The sequence below is a fragment of the Capra hircus genome, chromosome 17, assembly GCF_001704415.2.
Source record: "Capra hircus breed San Clemente chromosome 17, ASM170441v1, whole genome shotgun sequence".
Classification (NCBI taxonomy): Eukaryota; Metazoa; Chordata; class Mammalia; order Artiodactyla; family Bovidae; genus Capra; species Capra hircus.
The window spans coordinates 19,327,432-19,348,310 of record NC_030824.1 but is presented as its reverse complement, the minus strand read 5'-3'; the positions used below and the strand labels follow the sequence as shown (position 1 = coordinate 19,348,310).

The 20,879-nt window shown below is 44.8% G+C and overlaps 1 protein-coding gene across 1 annotated transcript in view; it reads right to left on the bottom strand.

Annotated features, from left to right (window-relative positions):
- Window positions 1-20,879, bottom strand: part of DNAH10 (dynein axonemal heavy chain 10) — a 158,917-nt gene that overhangs the window by 76,971 nt on the left and 61,067 nt on the right. The window contains exons 28-39 of the mRNA XM_005691347.2: window positions 20,267-20,500; window positions 17,226-17,449; window positions 14,486-14,755; window positions 14,164-14,347; window positions 12,158-12,292; window positions 10,911-11,063; window positions 8,216-8,404; window positions 6,347-6,493; window positions 5,216-5,407; window positions 3,295-3,413; window positions 925-1,083; window positions 334-469 (exon numbers count right to left, since the gene is read on the bottom strand). Coding sequence (XP_005691404.2) covers window positions 334-469; window positions 925-1,083; window positions 3,295-3,413; window positions 5,216-5,407; window positions 6,347-6,493; window positions 8,216-8,404; window positions 10,911-11,063; window positions 12,158-12,292; window positions 14,164-14,347; window positions 14,486-14,755; window positions 17,226-17,449; window positions 20,267-20,500 — 2,142 coding nt within the window. The remainder of the gene's footprint in view (window positions 1-333; window positions 470-924; window positions 1,084-3,294; window positions 3,414-5,215; window positions 5,408-6,346; window positions 6,494-8,215; window positions 8,405-10,910; window positions 11,064-12,157; window positions 12,293-14,163; window positions 14,348-14,485; window positions 14,756-17,225; window positions 17,450-20,266; window positions 20,501-20,879) is intronic.

The following is a 20,879-nucleotide window of genomic DNA, read 5'->3' as shown; positions in this document are numbered from 1 at the left end:
GAAACAGACAGAATAGATTTGTGAGTGCCAAGGAGGAGGGCGTAGGGAGAGGGGAGGACTGAGAGCTGGGGTCAGCAGATGCAAACTATTATATACACAATGGATAAACACCAAGGTCCTACTGTATAGTGTGGGGAACTATATTCAAAACATAATGCAAGAGAATATGAAAAAGAATGCATAAAAATGTATAATTGAATCACTCTGCTATACAGCAGAAATAAATACAACATTGCAAATCAACTATACTTCAATAAATTTTTAAAAATAAGCACTTCAAATTGTAATTCAAATAAAGACTTCTATTTGAAATTATTCTTCATCACTACTTGCCTCGAAGAGCAGGGCACAGTGCGCTTGAAGCCGAATGCGCTCGCCATTGGCCAGCGTCAACAGCTTGTTGTCATCCATCACAGAATTCATGTTCTCCACCCACAGGGCATCCACATCACCATCGAATAAAATATACCTGTGGCAATCGGAAAAAAGTGAGCCATGGCACCTGGAAGGCTTCCCATTATGCAACTTGGTGTAACCTCCCCATTCATGTTGAACACTTTTTCCCAGGGTTTTCTAACCAGAACGTGAGACACAGCAGCCTACTTGGTCCAGAGATTTGATCTAATAACATAACCATCATGTCCCAAGCTCACATCCCTGGCCTTGAGGCATGCTCTTCCCTCCTCTTCCCTGTACCTCAGCTTCCTCCATGGTAAGCTGGGGACCAACACAGTCAAGGAGAAAAAATTACATAAGACAGAAACAGTGCTGAAGTGGTACCTAGAGCTTCACGAGCAGAGCCTCCTGAGTCTACCTGCCTCCAAGCATGAAACTACGGTACTACACATCAGTTGTTTACTTGTAAGTTTTGGCTAATTCATTACAAATCCACCCAGGCTCTTCCCTCCTTACACAGATACTCACTTTCGCTCCTTCTTATCCGTGGGCTTGTTGACCTCCCGGAAGATGTTGGACAGCACCCCATCTGTCCAGTCTCGGGTGGTGGGATCCAGGATGCCATACAGCTCTATGACACTCATAGCCTTGGGGTTCAGGATATACAGCTTTGTCACCAGCCCAAGCCTATACAGAATGAAAAGCCTCAGCCAGGACTCAGGCAGACTCAACACATTAGAACAATCCAGGCCACTCATGTAGGGGGTTAGATTTTGGATCCGATCCAAAATTTAACATGCAAACCATCCAAACTCTGCTCTGGGCTTCCCAGTCTCTGTGAATGGTTTTTACTAAAGTCAAGGGTGGGGGGCTTTCCTGGTGGCTCAGATGGTAAAGAATCTGCCTGTGAATGCAGGAGACCTGAGTTCAATCCCTGGATGAGGAAGATCCCCTGGAGAAGGGAATGGCAACCCACTCCAGTATTCTTGCCTGGAGAGTTCCATGGACAGGGAAGCCTGGTGGACCACAGTCCATGGGATCAAAAAGAGTCAGACATGACTGAGCAACTAACAAAGGCAAGGGAACCACCTTTCACCAGACATGTGGCCCCAACACAAGCGAGGTCTGAACTGATAACACGGCTCTGATTTGGGGGGCAACAGATGCTAACCTTCATATGTATTTCATCTCTGTGTATTTACATATTCATGCATATGGCATATTTATGTAAATATTTCACAACTACTGTATAAGAGGCAACAGTCATCAGGGTAACATAAAACCTTTGAACTCATGATGTTCAATCCCTTGTGTTAATAGAAAGACATCCACTCTGCGTTGTTATTTTTTAGATATTTCTTTATTTATTCGGCTGCACCAGGTCTTAGTTGCAGCACACGGGTTCTTTTAGTTGAGGCATGGAGGATCTAGTTCCCTAGCCAGGGATCGAACCTGGGTCCCCTGCATTGGCAGCTTGGAGTCTCAGCCTTTGAAACACCAGAGAAGACCCTGAGTTGCTTTTTTTTATAAATCACTTAGACTTATATGTAGGGGTATGTAGGGGTATTTCCCACTACAATGCCTGTAAACGCCCATGGTGCTGGGGGATTAATTCATCCACAGAAAACTAAAGTTCACATGAACCATAGTTCATAATTAACAAAGTAAAGAAAAATAATAGTGGCATACTGATACATCTATACATAATAGTTTCATAAATGATCTAACAATGAATTAATTAAAGAATAAATACAGGATGGCTATGGAATAAAATCCTTACAATCAGTAAGCCACGGTCCAATGGTTTTCTCATGAAAAATAGAAGAAGGAATATGAAGAAATGACACACTCATTTTACAAACTTTTATAAACTATAAAAGATGTTATAGACTATCTAGAACTGGTAAAGTCACAACAATTATAAGGCTTGATTTGGATTCTTGCTGGAATATCAGCATGTATTGAAATCTTTCTGCAATGTAGTGATTGCACGTGTGCTAAATCGCTTCAGTTGTGTCCAACTCTTTGCGACCCTATGGACTATAGCCCACCAGGCTCCTCTGTCCATGGGATTCTCCAGGCAAGAGTACTCGAGTAAGTTGCTACATCCTTCTCCAGGGGATCTTCCTGACCCAGGGAACAAACCCGAGTCTCTTATGTCTCCTGCACTGATAGATGGGTTCTGTACCACTAGCACTACCTGGGAAGTGACTGCTTAGGAGAAAAGTGAGAATCAGAAACTCATTTTCAGTTTAAGAGTATTGATTGATTCACCACAGGTCTTTGTAACATTCTATACTTGGAGTGTGAGGTCACTTTTTCCTTCAAGAGATACAGCTCTTGCAAGGCTGGCAATGACAAGGCATTTAGGGAGGTGACTTTCTTTACGGCCACTCTGATACCATAACAGTGTCGCATAATGGTGTGGGTCCTGGCTGACTTTAAAGGAATCTGAACGTCAAGAAAATACAACCTAAGCTAATTTTCAAAACATCCTTATAAGATAGCTGGTGAAATAATCATTTCATAAATAAACCTATTTACAGCCTGATGGACAAAAGGCTCACTGTTTTGCCTTCTAAAATATATCAACTAAATCAGCAATGAAACAAGTTAAGATGCTCTGGTTTGGGGACTTCACTGGTAGCCCAGTGGTTAGGACTCCATGTTCCCACTGCAGGGGGCAAGGGTCCCATCTCTAGGCAGGGAACTAAGATCCCACAAGCCCTGAGGCATGCCCCTCCCCAAAAAGGATGCTCTGGGCTTAAAGAGGGCTATTTGGGACCAATGTAATCTCCCAGAAAATCAGAGTACAAAGTGGGATGAAGTAATACGCCACTGATCTCACCATGAAACCACCCTGGCAACCAAGCCCTCCCCACGGACACTCTTACTCACTTGGTCTGGGCCTGACACAGAGCGTTAATGACCACGGACTTGCCCCCTCCCGTGGGCCCCACCACCATCGTCGTGTGGCGAGTCAACATGGTCTCGTACATCTGAACCACCTTATCCACCTGGGAGACAAACATTGGCAGCTGAGTTAAAACATACCTTCTTGTTAAAAACAGGTTTATTGAGCTAGAATTTGCATACTGTACAATTCACCCATTTAAAGTGTTTCAGCAATCTAGTGGCTTTAATATATTTGAAACTTTGTGAAACCATCATGACATTCAATTTTAGAACATTTTCATCACTCTCCCAATAAAACCCGCATGCTCATTAGTCGTGTCTACCAAGCCCATTGCCCCCAGCTCCAAGCGCCCACTTTCTGTCTGTATGGATTTGCCCATTCTCAACATATAAATGGAATATAGAAATGGAATCATGCAGCATGTAGTCTTGGGTGCCTGGCTTCTTTCACTTAGTATCGTGCTATACACTAACATCAGGGTAGCCTGTGTCAGTGCCTTATTTTTTATGGCCAAATAATATTCCATTATATGGATGGACGACATTATGTTTATCCCTGCATCTGTTGTATGATTTCCACTTCTTGGCTATTATGAATAACACTGTTATGAATATTTGTGGACAAGTTTTCATGTGGATAAATACGCTCTCATTTCTCTTGGGTTTAACCTAGGAATAAAATTGCTGTATCATATGGTAACTCTGGGCTTCTCAGGTGGCACCAGTGGTAAAGAACTTTCCTGCCAATGTAGGAGATGTAAGAAGACCTGGGTTCGATCCCTGGGTTGGGAAGATCCCCCAGAGGAGGGCATGACAACCCACTCCAGTACTCTTGCCTGGAGAATCCCATGGACAGAGGAGCCTGGAGGACTACAGTCCATGGGGCTGCAAAGAGTCAGACATGACTGAAGTGACTCAGCATGCATGCACGCAAGGTAACTCTTAAGTTTCATTTTTTGAGGAACCATCAGACTTTGCTGAAGTGGCTACACCATTTTACATTTCCAACCAAAAAACACATCTCTTTAAACAACTCCCTGTAGAGGAAACCACCAAGGCCAGGAAAATTGCTCTCTCATCTGTGGTTGGTACCCACTCCCCCTGCCTGAAACTTCTGGGCAGCCTGATGGCCCAAGGTGGCCCATCTAGAGGCAGTCATTCCGACCCTGCAGTTTGGGGAGTTGACACCCTCAGCAGAACACTTGGGCATTAGTTTATGGCCTACAGACAACATATATAACCTCACAGGTTTCAGGTGATCAAAATTCCATTTGTAATATCTAATTTAATGTTTTTGTAAGTATGACTCTGGGGGAAAAAGGTAGGGGAGGAAGAAAACCTTAGATGATCGAACTCCCCCTCCCCCCAAAATACTTATCTGATCATATTACGCCAGTCGGAAGGTGATATATACATACAACGGCATATTGCTCGGCCTTAAAAAGGAAGGGAATTCTGACACATGCTACAACGTGGATGAACCTTGAGAACATGATGCTGAGTGAAATCAGCCAAACACAAAAGGACAAATACTGTATGATTCCCCACATATAAGATTCCCAGAGGAATCAAATAGAGTGGAGGTTACCAGGGGCTGAGGAGGGGGAAATAAGGAGTTATTATTCAATGGGAACAGAGTTTCTCTTTTTCAAAATGCAAAAGTTCTGGAGATCTGTTTTACAACGACATAAATATACCTAACATCACTAAAAATGGATAAGATGTAAGATAAGATGGTAAATTTATGTTGTATGTACTTTATCACAATAAAAAATGGGGGTAGGGGTGGGGAATGGTTAAGACAGGAAATTTTATGTGCATTTTACAATTTTTTTAAATGGGAAAAAAAAATGGAAAGGACCCAGAGAAAGTCAGTGAACTCTCATCTTCAGCACCACTTTACCTGGACAGGTAGGATGATGTAGCCATTTTCCTGAAGCACCTGTTCCACAGCATCATTGAAATCAGGGTAGCGAACCCGAGGGCAGTCTAGTCCAGGAAACAGATCAGAGATCAAACCAAGGAAGAGAGGCACGTCTTCAAACACGAACTTGGGCAGGTTCATGTCTCGAAGGGCCCTCATCAACACCACATCCTGCACGGAATGAAACACAGGTCTTCAGAGACGTTTCCAGAAGACCCCAGGGCTCGTCTAGAAATAGTCTTATGAAATAGACAATGAAATCTTCCATGAAATATAAAACATAGAACACTGCAAGTAGAGTTTCTGGAGAGACACGTGAGTCTGTTGCCCACAGAGCAGCCTCCATTGAGCTCTGTTTTGGAGGAAGCCCCATGTGAAAGAAACATGACTGTTCCTCTGGCTTTTATTGCAAAGAGGAAAAACACCCATGTTCACGCTTTCTTGAAAATTTTGTTCCCCACCCCTCCATCACACCACCCTGCAATTGTAGATCGATTATTATCACTGAAGTGTTACAAACACTGGTGCTGTGAAGACAATGAACTTAACTAATAAGTCAAATTAGAAGAGAACGATATAATGGAGGAGAGACCAAAGGAAGGCCAGACAGCTAAACGAAGTGACAGCTAAGCATGAAGCTTTTTCTTGGGCTTCCCTGGTAGCTCAGCAGTAAAGAATCCACCTGCCAATGCAGGAGACAGGGGTTCAATTCCTGGTCCAGGGTCCCACTTGACATGGAGCAATTAGACCCAGGTGCCACAACTATTGGGCCTGTGCTCTAGAGCCTGGGAGCCGCAACTACTGAAGCCTGCATGCCCTAGGGCGCATGCTCCACGAGAAAAGAAGCCACTGGAATGAGAACCCCAACACCGCAACTAGAGAGTGGCCCCCACTTGCTGTACCTAGAGAAAAGGCCCATACAGCAATGAAGCCCAGCACAGCCAAAACGAAAGTTTAAAAAAGAGAAAGACTTCAACAAATAAAACTATATAAAAAAAAGGAAAGCTTTTTCTTGATTGACCTGTGCTCCCTGGCACTTCCATCCCAGCATTCGTTCAATACCCGTGAACCAAATAAAAACCCAGAGAACTTAGTGCACGTGGCCCCTACCTCCCGAAGCTCAGCAGAACCTCTCTTCAGTTCACCAGCCATCACCAATACCGATTTCAGGGCTCTGAGTCCAAAATCATAATGATGTTGCTTGGAGAGCTGCTCCCGGGCCAGCTTATACAGGACGGTCATCTTTTTGGCCAGAGTCTTTTGTGATAAAAGATATTGAAAAAATACATGAAGGAAATGCCCTGAAAATACTGGAACATTATGCCACGAAGAAAAGTGACATAAAGATGTTCAGGTGAAGCTGCTCTACAAACAGATGCAAGCAAGATGCTCTTGCCTGTAACAAATACCAGGATGGGACCTTCATTTTTCACAGTGACAAACCTAGGACCTAATTGAAAAGTACACCAGCCTTATTAAGTTGGATGACAGTCCTTGAGTGCCAAGGAAAATCTTAACCGCCTTGAAGAACAGAACTCATCCAGTGTTTTAAATCATGGCGACTATACTCAGAAACTGGCTTCCTTTGAACTAAACGTGTTATTAAAGTTTTCTTGTAACCATTTTTGAGGATGAGTCATTCACCTGGTCTACATCGACTCAAAACCTGCTTGTCCCTAGGGATGGCATGGGGAGTTTGCACATAAAAACCGAGAACCAGTGATCTCTCCTCTCTGGCTCAAAACCTAGACAAGAGGATTGCCAATAAAAGCCTTCACAAAAAACTGCCGAGAAGCAACCTAACAATCCTTTAGTTTAAAAATATTTGCTATTTTGCAACTTTTCCAGAACCTTCTGTGGAAATGTATGTGTACCATCTTTTTATATACATTTTAAGACATGATAAAGGCATTATCCCTATATATTTTTGCTTTTGTTAAGAAAAGTTGTTTGTTTGTTGTTTTTTGCTCATAGCTTACTTTATGTTTTGAACTTTTAATTTTTATATTGCAGTATAGCCAACAGCGTTGTGATAGTTTCAGGTGGAAGGCAAAGGGACTCAGATATACATATGCATGTCTCCATTCTCCCCCAAAATCCCCTCCCATCCCAGGCTGCCACATCACATTGAACAGAGTTCCCCGTGCAGTACAGTAGGTTATCCATCTTAAATATAGCAATATATTTTTAAAGCCACATAGGGCATGAGGCTTAGTGAAAAAAACGCCCACCTCAAAGGGTTACACGCTGTATAATTTCATGCATAGAACATTCTAGAAGTGATGTAATTGTAGTGATAGAGAATTACTGGCAGTTGTGAGGTAGAGTTGGGGGCAGGGTGTCACCATTAAGGGGTGACATAAGCAGTTTTTCTGTGATAATGAGACAGTTCTGTGTCCAGATTGTGGCTCCAGTTGTTCTATACATGGGATTAAATGTCACAGAACTAGACACACACACGAGAGAGAGAGGGAGAAGGTGAAACCTGGTGAAACCCAAATAAAGCCCATACGTGAGTTAATAGCATTGTGTCCACGTAATTTTCCCAGATTTGAGGGTATCACTGCGGGAAGCTGGATGAGGGGCCCCTGGAACTCTCTGGACTCCAGCCCCCACCTCCTGTGAGTCAAATGGTTCCAAAATGAAAGTTGTCATTTTAAAAAGGGAGGGAGAGGACCTCCCCAGTGGTCCAGTGGCTAAGACTCTACACTCCCAATGCAGGGGGCCCAGGTTCAGTTCCTAACCAAGGAACTGGAATCCCATATGCCACAACTAAAACCCAGTGCAGCCTAATAGATAAAAAGAATATAAAAAATTAATTGTTCCCAAAGCATCTATCATTCTTTGTTTAATAAATGGGAGGGAGAGAGACCAAGCAAAACTATTTGAAGAGTCACACAGAACGAAAATGGCCCAGGCCCCAGTCTGAGCACAGACTCAGTTGGGGTCCGGGGCCACGGGGAACTGGGGGGGCCTCACCTTGGCCCAGAGGAAGCCCTCGGAGAACAGCATGATCTCGCAGATCTGCTGCAGGTCCGGCACGATCACCACCACCGGCCGGAAGAGAGCCTTCACTGACTCAGGCAGCTCCGTGCGGCCCGCGTAGCCAGGGTTCATGGTGATGAAGATGCCCATTCTGGAGTCCAGGGAGATCTCTTGCCCTTCGAACTAGGGGACAAGAGCAAAGGAAGGAAGGGTTATGCTGCTGGCCAGCCTGCCAGGGGAAAGGTGGCCTGGGGAGCCGTGTGGCTACTCGTTTTCATGGATAAAAAGCAGACATCACCATCTGTGTCTTGCCCCTTCCTGGTGATAAATGCAGAGTCCTCATGCTTATGACCTCAATGTTCTGGGTGTCAAGCCTCAGTCAACCCCCAAACTCTGATCCAAATCCAGGGTCTGTCAACTTAAAAGCTAGTTGATGTTGGGAAAGTATGCAGCCTGGGGTTGATTTGAGGTGCTGCAGGACCCCCAATGGGTCACTTACTCCCTCTGAGTCTCCATCGTCCAGAACACCCAGCCCATCACTTTGCACAATGTGGATTTTCACTCATGTTAATTGTCATTTCTCTTCCCATTCCCACCTTTACCCCCATCTGGCTGCCTGGGTGTCACCCATACCTTTCCCACCAGAATCCAACCTCAGCATCCTTTGAGAAACCAGCCTTGGAACTTCCCTGGTGGTCCAGTGGCTAAGACTTTGAGCTCCCAACGGAGGGAGCCCAGGGTTCAATCCATGGTCAGGGAACTAGATCCAGCAAGCTACAACTAAGAGTTCATATGCCACAACTAAAGATCCTGTGTGCCACAACTGAGACCTGGCACGCCAAACAAATAACTAAATGTATATACATATATATATATATATATTTTTTTTTTTTTTTTTTTTAAGAAACCAGCCTTTGTCCTCCAGGTGCTCCATGGACTGACAAAGTACAGAAATCTCTATATTTTGAGTCTCTTTAGCCTACAGTGAATTTCAACTATCTCAACTTTCCTCTCTACTAAGATTTTACTGTTTTGTTTCTTTTAATGGCCCATCAGACAGACAGAAAACAGAATTCTTATTTTTATGAGGCCCAGGCTGCCTCTGATGCTTCCCAAAGGATGGAGGCTGCTGTCTTATCTCCCAAATCTGCACTGAGACCACTGTCATTCATGCCTCAATGTCTCCTGTGAGTCCCAGAGCATCCCCTGGAGATGACAGACAGGCCTGCTCTTAAAAACACAGCTTCTAGAAAACCAAATGCATTGTAGGTTCAATGTATCTCCCATGGCAGGCAGTAGTAAGCTCAGTCCTAAAATGTTTCAGAACTAATGAACTAGAAGTCCATCTAGAACCTTAACTGGAATCCTCAAATGTTTAATAGGACCCACTTTACCACCAGCAACACTAAGGTCCAGGGGAAAAGCAGGTGGGGTGGCCGCAGAGGGGCCCATAACAGAGTCCTCACAGCCCAAGCTGAATTTGGTTCCTGGATCTTCCAGTGAGGCTCTGTGGGGTCTTGAAGGATGTATAGGAGTTTTCAGGTGAAGGAGGAAAAAAGGACAATTGCAGGCAGATAGGGATGCATTTGGTGTCCCAGGGTCTGATATGTCTGTGGAGCAAGTGTCCTAAAGCGACAAGGGTGGAAGGGCATGCAGAAGCAAGGACAGTGGCCAGAGGGACGGTAGAGCACGCTGGGACCACAGAGGGCCTCAGGGTAGGGAAACGGTTCAGCCACTCTGGTCCCTGCTGTCAGGGGACGCACCCTGGGCCACCTAAATTACATAAGATCACGTTTCTCCAAACTCTGATCCATTTTCATCTGATGTAACTTAAAGCAGATGTCCCAAACTTGAGTCTACAAATGTATTGTTGGACAGGGAGAGATTAGTACAATCTCAAAAAAAAATTAAAATTGCCTTTTCACTTTAATAACAGCCTTAAAAATCTTGGTCACGGGACTTCTCTGGGGGTCCAGTGGTTAAGACTCTATGCTTCCAATGCAGAGGGTGTGGGTTCAATCCCTGGTCAGGGGACTAAGATCCCATGTGCTTCATGGTGTGGCCAAAAAATAAATAAATGTCCACAGAAATGGTTCTTATTGATCCAAAATGACATTAAAAAAAAAACTTGGTCATTATAAATGCCCTAACTTTACTGGGTCTGAAGGCAAAATTTCTTGTTCATTGCAATAATTTCTACTGAAGACATTCTGATTCAACAGAATCTTAATTTCTCTTAAGTCACTTTTTCTCAAATTTGGGAAGTCATTAAAAACATCTTTTGACCTTGAAAGGGGACCTTATACTTCATTTACTTGAGAATATGGCCCTACCCATCACTATTAGTCATGTCTGTAATTTACTTTTTTAATTTATTTTTTGGCTGTCCCATGAAGCATGCAAGATCCTATTTCCCAACCAGTGACTGGACCAGTGCCCATTGCATTGGGAGCTCTGAGTTTTAACCACTGGACCATCAGGGAGTCCCATGTCTGAAGTTCTTAGATTATTACAGTACTTAATTATCAAAGATAATCACTGATCACTTGGGGAAACCCAATTATCTCCACATGAAAGCAGAAGTCAGGCAAATCTACATCTGGGGGAGCCTGGTCTGGATAGATGACTGTCCACCATCGCATGTTCCCATCCTGGGGAGGATCTGAGCCAGCTTCACACTTATCCTCACCTGGAACGTGGTTAACTGATGGATCAGAGCATTTCTTATCGTCTGAATCTGGGACGAGATGACTGACAACACAGAGGCATCAATGCGATTAAACTCGTCGAAGCAGCCCCAAGCCCCACACTGAGCAAGGCCCGAGAAGATCTTGCCGACAGCCTAGGATGAAAGGAATGTCAGGACGAGGGCAATTTTCATCTTTAAAATCACAAGCAATCCACGTATGGATACAATTTTCTAAATTAAAAGCAAACGATGATTATCAGATTGGCAGAGACGCGTTCAGCCAGCCACTTTACTAATGGATCTTCCTGGCAAGATTTCCAAGGCCTCTTGTGGGCCAGTTCCCAATCATGGGATTTCACAAATTCAGGATTTTTTTAATTTAAAAAAATTTTTATTTGAGCAGGGTTGATTTATAACGTCGTGTTAGTTTTTGCTGTACAGCAAAGTGAATCAGTTATACACATACACACACACACACACACACACACACACACACACACGTCTCCATTGTGTTTTAGATTCTTTCTCCTATCGGCCACTACAGAGTACTGAGTAGCGCTCCCTGTTCTATGCAGTAGGCCCTTATTAGCGATCTATTTTATATTTAGTAGTATGTACATGTCCATTCTGATCTCCAGTTTATCCCTCCCCCTTCATAATCCCTGGTAACCATAGCTTTGTTTTCTACATTTGTGACTCTAGTATTTCTGTTTTGTAAAATTAAGGATCTTAATGTAAAAAAACCTCAGATTTCTGGCTTCTCTTGAGATGCTGAAAAATCCAGCAATACTGGGTCCTCTCTTCTTGGTGACAGTTGACCTAACCTGAACACCCGCGCCTCCTTCCGATGGAGCTTTGCTTTCCAGTTGCCACAGTCACCACCGCTCTCTGTGTATGTCTGCTGTTTACTAATTTACACTATTCACCTGGCTCCAGTGGGCATTTAGTCTGAGACGCTTGCTCTACATGCTGCTAACAAAGAAATACATCCAAGTTCCCAGACTGTGATGGTGAAAGGCTCCCCACCTCCAGCTGTCACTATGTCACGTCTTGGAAGCCTATGAGGTAAAATGCTTTCACCCATGTCCTCCTTTGAGCTCTTGGCCTAGGAAGACGGCACTAGAAGTGATGTCAGGGTATCAACGGCTGTACCATCCTGAAAGCATCCCATCTCATCTGACCTTGGAAGTTAAGCAGGGTTGGGCCTGGTTAGTCTTTGGATGGAAGAAGTGACACCAGATCCTTACTTTGTAATCCATGCCTTCGCCGCAGTTGGTTACGACACAGAGCAAGCCCAAGGCTTTGGCCAGGTCCTTGGTGGTCTCGGTTTTGCCGGTACCTGCTGGGCCAGCAGGAGCCCCACCCAGATACATGGACAGTGCCTGTCAGAAGTCAAATGCAAAACATGTGTTGTCTGCCATGGAAGGAAAGAGGTGTCAATGACCCGTTCGTGACAATCTATGTGGAATATATAAATGGTAATGGACCAGCTCATACTCACCTTTTCTGACAGTGACCCTGACCTCCACTGACCTCCACTGACCACTCCACCCCAACCCCCTGTTATACAGGGACCAGAAAACCAACGACTCCACAACATGCTGGACTCTGTACCCACCCTAGCAGTTCCCAGAGCTGAGGCTCATGAGAACATGGACTTATGTGCAGAGAAGGATTCATTTTGCCCAAAGAAATGTTTGGCCCTTTGTCTTTGGATCCTAGGAGCTGACCTCTAAGGCCCCAGAATGTTCTGCCTCAGAAGAGTCCTTGTTTATCTGGGGACCTCGGGCCACGCCAGACAGTCTAACAATGTGATTTATGGTGGAAGCCCTGGATTACGTGGCATCAGCAGGTCAACTTCAAGAGGATCTGGAGACTAAGGTCAGCCATTTGGAGGGGTCAGTCTTGTATATATGACAAGCCCCTAGTTAAAACCCAAGGCTCCGTGGGCTTCCCTAGGCAGCAGAACTTCACACATAGTTGTTGGAGAAAATGATGCTGTCTGGACCGCTGAATTGAACAGGAAACTGAAGCTTAGACCTGGTCTCTCCTAGACCCTGTCCTATTGCTGAACGCAGGCCTCCCTTCTCCCATTGCTGATTTTCATCTGTATCCATTTGCTATAAAAACCATGTTGTTGCTGTTGTTCCTGCTATTTAGTCTAGTCGTGTTCCACTATCCGCCACCCCCATAGCCCACCAGGCTCCGCTATACATGGGATTTTCCAGGCAAGAATACCGCAGTGGGTTGCCATTTCCTTCTCCAGGAGATCTTCTTGACCCAGGGATTGAACCCACATCTCCCCCATCGCAGGCAGACTTTTTTTTTTTTTTTTTTTTGCCACTGAGCCACCTGGGAAGCCCTATAAAAGCAAACTATTGAAACTGAGGGTGGTTTTGGGAGCCACCGGAACTTGAAACAGCCCAATCTCAAAAGGTAGCAAGTATGTCATAGTCCAAATGGAACTTCTTTTACAGATTTTTAAAGAACGACCTTTACCGTCGAACCCTTTTACTATCAGCATTCGTTTCCCAGGGCTGCCATAGCAAAGTACTCCCAAATTGTCTGGCTTAAAACCACAGAAATGTGTTCTCTGACAGTTCTGGAGGCTAAAAGTCTGAAATTAAGGTGTGAGCGGGGCCACACTGCCTCCGAAGACTTGAAGGGAGGCTCATTCCTGGCTTCCTCCAGTTTCTGGTGGCTCCAGGCATTTCCTGGCATGTGGCTGCGTCTCTCCAGTCTCTGCCTCTGTCTTCACATCTCTTCGTGCCTCTGTGTTCTCTCCTCTTCTTACACAGACACCAGGCATTGGTACTAGGGCTCTAATCCAGGCTGTTCTCACCCCAATCCTTAACTAATTCAATCTGCCAAGACCCTATTTCTAAATAGGGTCACATCTGAGGTTCCGAGTGGACATGAATTTGGGGTGGGGAGGACACAGTTCGACCCAATGCATGCGTGCTCAATCATGACTGACTCTTTGCAACCCCAGGAACTGTAGCCCACCAGGCTCCTCTGTCCATGGGAATTCCCAGGCAAGAATACTGGAGCAGGTTGCCATTTCCTCCTCCAGAGGATCTTCCTAACCAAGAGATCGAACAGGCATGTCCTACCCTGGCAAGCAGGTTCTTTACCACCGAGCCACTTGGGAAGCCTGTTCAACCCAGTACACCATCACAGTTACTATCACACCTAGAGAAAAAACACATAACCCCAGGTGAATGATCCCCACCAGAGCCAGGCCGCCAGTCACCTGGGTGAGCGTCAGGTAGATCCGGTCCGTCAGGGGCGTGATAACCAGCCGCCCGTTCAAACCCATGTACTCGTAGCCATAGCCAAAGGTCCCCGTGCACTGGCGGATGTTCAGCTCGTCTGGTTCCCGGTCCCAGTAAAAACGCAGCTGACTTTCCCATTCAAACTCCCGGGCCTCGAGAATGCTGGAAGGTGAGCAACGGGGCATAAGTGAAGAGGGAGAGAGCTGAGACGGAAGAGAAAGTAGACGGAGAGACGCTGAGAGAGGCCAGAGGATGACACAGGACAGATTTCGAGACACGAGCACCCTGGGAGGTCCCCACCTGCCCCGGATGAAAGAGTCGACTATGTCACGGGCATGCACGTCTATGATGAGCACGGTGTTGTATTTCTTTCTGTCGTTCCTGCTCAAGTTCAAGGTGATCCGGGTGACCAGCTCGTCGATCTGCCGGTGCATCTTCTGGCCGTAGTTCTTCATGGCCTGCTTCTCCCCCTTCTGCACTCTGCGGAAGACGTCTTCCACCTCCCAGGTCCACCACACCTGGCTGGCGGCCAGCACCACCATCCCTTGGTACATGAGCATCCAGTCGACCCTAAAGGAAAAGCATGCCTTTATGAGATTTCCCCAGGATTGGAACTAAAACTGGTCTTGTTAAGAATCTATTTCTTCTGGGATGTCCTTGCAGTCCAGTAGTTAGGACTCCACACTTCCACGGACGAGGGCATGGGTTCAATCCCTGGTCAGGGAACTAGGATCCCACAAGCATGGCCGAAAACAAAACAAAAAGGAATATTTGTTTCATACAGATGGCCAACAGGCACATGAAAATATGCTCAACATCAATAATTACTAGAGAACTGCAGATTAAAACTACAATGAGGTATCACCTCACACCAGTCAGAACGGCTAGCATTAAAAAGTCTACAAATAATAAATGCTGGAAAGAGTGTGGAGAAAAAGGAACGCTCCTACACTGCTGGTGGGAAAGTCAGTAGGCGCAGCCACTATAGAGAATAGTATGGCAGCTCCTCAGAAAACTAAAAATAGAATTACCCTATGACCCAACAATTCCACTCCTGGACATACATCCAGAGAAAACTATAATTCAAAAAGATACATGCACCCTGATGATCATCACAGCACAATTTACAATAGCCAAGACCTGGAAACAATCTAATACAATGGAATATTACTCAGCCATAAAAAAGAATGAAATATTGCCATTTGCAGCAACATGGATAGACCTAGAGATTATCACACAGAGTGAAGTAAGACAGAAATAGAGTCACAGACACAGAAAACAAACTTATGCTTACCAAAGGGGGAAGGGACTTAGGTAGGGGAGAATAAATCGGGAGTGTAGGATTAACAGGTGCAAACTACTACACATAAATAAGCCACAAAGATTAACTGTACAGCACAGGGGGTTATATTCAATATCATGCAATAACCTATAAAGAAAAATAATCAGAAATATACATAGTTATGTACATATTAATATAATTGAATCACTTTGCTGTACACCTGAAACAAATACAATATTGTAAATCAACTATACTTCAATTAAAAAAAATTTTTTTTTTGATCTGGAATAGGGAAGACAAAGTAAGAGACCAATAAACAAAGGAGATAAACCTCTTCTGGTTAGATAATGGAACTCCAGGCCAACGGAGATGTGCGCATGAACAGTTACAGGGGCGTGACTATGTAAAAGAAGCCAGATCACTTGAAAGACGTGTTTTTACAGATGCTTAAAAGTTATTTAGTATGATAGGCACATTATAAGAATTTTTAAATTTTTTAAAATTCCAACAAAAAAAAATTGATTATCTCTGACCACACCTCCCATGCTTCCTTGCTATAATTTCCTGAGTGTCACTGGGCACCCTTTTCTATTCTCATACAAACCTGTATAAAGACACATAAATGGGGAGAAGGGGGTGTGAGGGCTGTTTTTCCAAAACTGGCATCCGGCAACACAAGCTACACTGCACCTTGCTTCTCTCATTGACTAGTTCCAGTGGGCTTGCGTCTCAGTTAGGCATGCAGAGTATTTACACTATGGGAATTGGCATATGCTCTAAATCAAAGCTTATCTTCTCAGAGAGCTAGTTTACCAACACACCAATGAATGTATCTATATACACTCAATTACATAAAGCGATAAACCCATTTTTTATATGGCACAGAACCAAGAAGGATCCTAGTCAGACAAATACTATGCTCTGTCCTAATAATTCATTAAATAGACATTTTCAGTTTGCAAAATCAAAAAAGCAGCATGCAAAACCAAGAGGACAGTGTTCCCATAATAATAAAGACTTTGTATCAGCATAAAGGCCCTGCCAAATGTACTGCAACTCTCCTGGGAAGCTATCCAAAGATGCTCTGTGTGCTTTGGGTTCAACCACATAGTAAAGCCAGCCCTCTTAGTGACTGGCATGGTTTAGCTCGGTGCCTGGAAGTTCTGAGGCCACAAAATCAAAGAATGATTGAAATTCATCAACTATTCTAAAAACAACTTTGCCATTAACCAACACATAGAGTCCATCTTAATGAACACCTGGGTTCTGGTAAGTCACTGCTGCTGCTAAGTCACTTCAGTCGTGTCCGACTCTGAGCGACCCCATAGACGGCAGCCCACCAGGCTCCTCTGTCCCTGGGATTCTCCAGGCAAGAATACTGGAGTGGGTTGCCATTTCCTTCTCCAATGCATTCACCAGGTTCTCACATTTGAGCTCAGAATCACCTGGGATCTTGTGAAAACCCAGTTCCTGGGGCCCTACCCTGAGAGTTTCTGATGTAGCAGGTTTGGGGTGAGGCTCAGGAAATTGCATTTTAACCAGGCTCCTAGGGGCCCTGATGCTCCCAGTCCATGGACCACAGTTTGAGAAGTGCTGTACACAGTAATCCGTAAAGAACACAGGTATCCATCAGCTAATTTAGCTATGGCAGGGGAAGAAAACCATTTGAAATGTCAGTCAGTGTACTCCACACCCTGAAATCGATCCCTTATTACCATTAATATAATAAAGTAACACAAATCACATTTACAATCCTACCTGGTTTTGTCTTCACAGTATCTAAAAATAGCCTCTTTGGTAATTAGCCTGTTAGTTCTTCGCATTTCGTTCAAAACTGCTGTCATCCAATCCTCCACACGCCCCTCAGCCCGGATGATCTTCCGGAACTCCATGACTTCTCCTTCTGCTGATATCATGGCAGATACCAGTTTTTCTCCACTGTCCCCGTCATGAAACCTCAGCAGTGCTATGTTGTCATACATCTGCAATACAGTGGGAGAGTACACACTGTAATACCTTCACTGGGTTCTGGAATCAAAGAACAGCCTGCAGTGCTTCATCACACATCAGGGCTGCCAGGATGCCAGCAACAGCACCAGAGACCCACACCAAATAGGTATCTCTTTAGCCAGTGACAAACGTTCATTGGGTAATTCGTTTTATCTGCACTGTGAAAAGGTCTGAGGCGGGCTGAACAAAAACGAAAAAAGAGAAGATATGTTCTCTCCCCACACTTGAGATTCTAGGATGTACATTGGGATGGAGAGGTATCCGGACACATGGACCAGCTGAACACAGGATGAGCAGAAGGAACAGCATGGTGATTAAACACTCAAGGCCTGAGGAATTAGAGACCTCCCAGGAATGAGGAATGAAGACCCCCACTGTCCAATCAGGTGTCTTTGACCAAGTTGCTTCTCCTCTCTCAGCCTGAAATAAACATAATTATGGCACCTACCAAATGCAAAGGATCAAATTAAATAACGTGCATGAAATGTCAGCTCCTCAAATGCTTGGCATTTGCTGGCTATCCTCATTGTTACTAATCAGAGTAATATTCAGGGAAAATGAGTCTTTTGGGGCCCATTAGATAAGACAAGGCACTCTGCAAATCAGACAGGAGGACAGAAAGGCAACAAGCTTTAAAAAATAAAATCAGAGGTTTACAAAAGGAGCTACCAATAGCCAAAGTATTTCTAACGACACATTTTTCTGCAACAGTAAAATATGTGTTTATGGAAGCAGACACAGAATATAAGCTCCTCCCTTTGAGAAAGGAAACCATGCAAACTATAACTCATACTTTGAGAAGGAAATCAGCATTAATTAAAGAAAACACAGTGTATTAATCTTGCTTCCCAAGTGGCACTAGTGGTAAAGAGCACCTGCCAATGCAAGAGACGTGAAGAGACTCCGGTTCGATCCCTGGGTGGGGAAAATCCCTTGTAGCAGAGCACGGCAACTTCAAGTATTCTTTCCCGGAGAATCCCCACGCACAGAGGAGCCTGGTGGCTACAGTCCACGGGGCTGCAAAGTCAGACGCGACTGAAGCAACTTAGCACACAGGCACGGATGCAGTGTATTAAGCAACTGATCCTCAGTACTTTATTTATTTGAAATAAAGTAATTGCTCCACAGTGCTCTCCGTCGTGGATGCTTTTGCCCCCAGGGACACTCAGCACTGTCTGGAGACGTTTTTGATTTTCACAGCTGGAGAGGGATGCTTCTGGCATCTACTGGGTAGAGGCCAGAAATGCTTCTAAACAACCTACAATGCACAAGACAGCCCCCACCCCTGACATAAACACACACACACAGAGGGAAAAACTGGCTGGCCCAAAAGAGAATCAAAAAGAGAGTGGATGGACTTCCCTGGTGGCACAGTGGTTAAGAATCCAGAAAGACTCCACAGGCCACGGAGCAACTGAGCCCATGTGCAACAACTACTCAGCCCACGCTCTAGAGCTCTCAAGCTGCAGCTACCGAGCCTGTGAGCCACAACTACCGAAGCTCGTGTGCCCAGAGCCTGTGCCCCACAACCAGAGGAGCCACTGCAGTGAGAAGCCTGCACAGCATAACAAAGACTAGCCCCCGCTTGCTGCAGCTAGAGAACGCCTGCAAGCAGCAATGAAGACCCTGCATAGCCCAAAATGAATCAATAGAGTCATTAAATGTATGTCATAACTGACTGTCTGCTGTACACCTGAAATGAACACAACACTGTGAGTCAGCTACATGCCAGTAAAAAAATAAACATCTCAAGCAAGATGCCAATAGTGTCAAGGCTGAGAAACCTCTAAGGTGAAGGTGAAGATGAAGTCGCTCAGTTGTGTCCGACTCTTTGCGACCCCATGGACTGTAATCTACTAGGCTTCTCCGTCCATGGGATTCTCCCGGCAAGAATAATGGAGTGGATTGCCATTTCCTTCTCCAGGGGAATGGCTGATACTAAACATAGAGCTTTGATGAGCTGACCAAAGATTATTCCTGGCGCTGCTCTGATTCTCTGTCATAAGAGACAGTTTTGTCTGTTGTGTTTCCTGCCCTTCAGTATCACTCACGGATACACGTACATTTATGTAAAAGTATGAAAACACAGGCTGGAAGGAATTACATCAAAGCCATGATAATGGCTGCCTTTTGAAAGTGGAAGCAGAATTGTGAACGGGGATGAAACAGAGAGTATGTCAACTTTATCTCCATAATTTTATCTTACAAAAAAAGAGACAAAACAAATATGACTAACTGGTAATAAGGGTGTCAGTTCTGCAGGGTAGATAAGGTTCTTTAGCCAACATCATCAGGCAGGCACTGTTCAAAGCACTTTACAAACATTAACTCATTTAATCTCTATCTTTATAAATGTGTAGAATTGGAGTTATGTGAATTTACAGGGAAGAAAACTGATGACCAGAGAGGTTAAGTCACTTGCCAAAGGCCACACAGCAAATTCATGTAGAGCCAGGATTTGAGCCCAGACAATCTAGCTGGATGTACTGAACCACTATCCTGTATGGTCTCTCTGGTTCTTATATTTGTCCTTGTATATTTCTGCATTGTTTCAGTTTCTCTAAAAATGTTGTTTGGGGGACTGTGGAAAAAGAACAATAAATGGCAGCTCAGTGCTGGTGTGACCTCAGAGTACAGTGGATTTCATCAGATTTATGTTTCAAATAAAAACCCCAGCAGTGTTCCACAATCTTGGACTTCCGAGTTGAACCCAGCTGTGTAGCAGACTCAGATGAGCTGCAATTACAGAGCTTATGGGGACACTCCCACGGGAGCCCCTGGGGGCCGACCTTGATCATGTGCTCCTGGACACAGAGCGGGTCGCTGTTCCCCAGGATACTGAGCAGCTCGTCGTCGGAAATGAAGAAGAACCTGGGGAAGGCATTCCTCTTGGAATCTAAGTAGTCGTTCAGGCTCTTCTGGCACTTCTCCAGGCCCTCGCTGATGTTCTGCAGGTCACTGAGGCGGTTGGGGGCCTCACAGCATCTCTTGATCACAGGGTCTTTCAAAGTCTCGCCCATGATCTGGAGAAAGTCAAGAGGACAACTGTCAATACGGATGGACCTAGAGAGTGTCATACTGAGTGAAGTAAGTCAGAGAAGGGGAAATATCATATGACATCCCTTATATGTGGAATCTAAAAAGAAATGATACAGATATATTATGCGTGCATGCAAAGTTGCCTCAGTCATGTCCGAACTCTTTGCGACCCCATGAACTATAGCCTACCAGGCTCCTCTTTCCTTGTGGATTCTCCAGGCAAGAATGCCAGAGTAAGTTGCCATTTCCTTCTCCAGGGGAATCTTCCCGATCTAGGGATCAAACTTGGGTCTCTTATGTCTCCTGCACGGACAGATAGGTTCTTTGCCACCTGGGAAGCCCCAAACATGAGTTGGCTGCTTA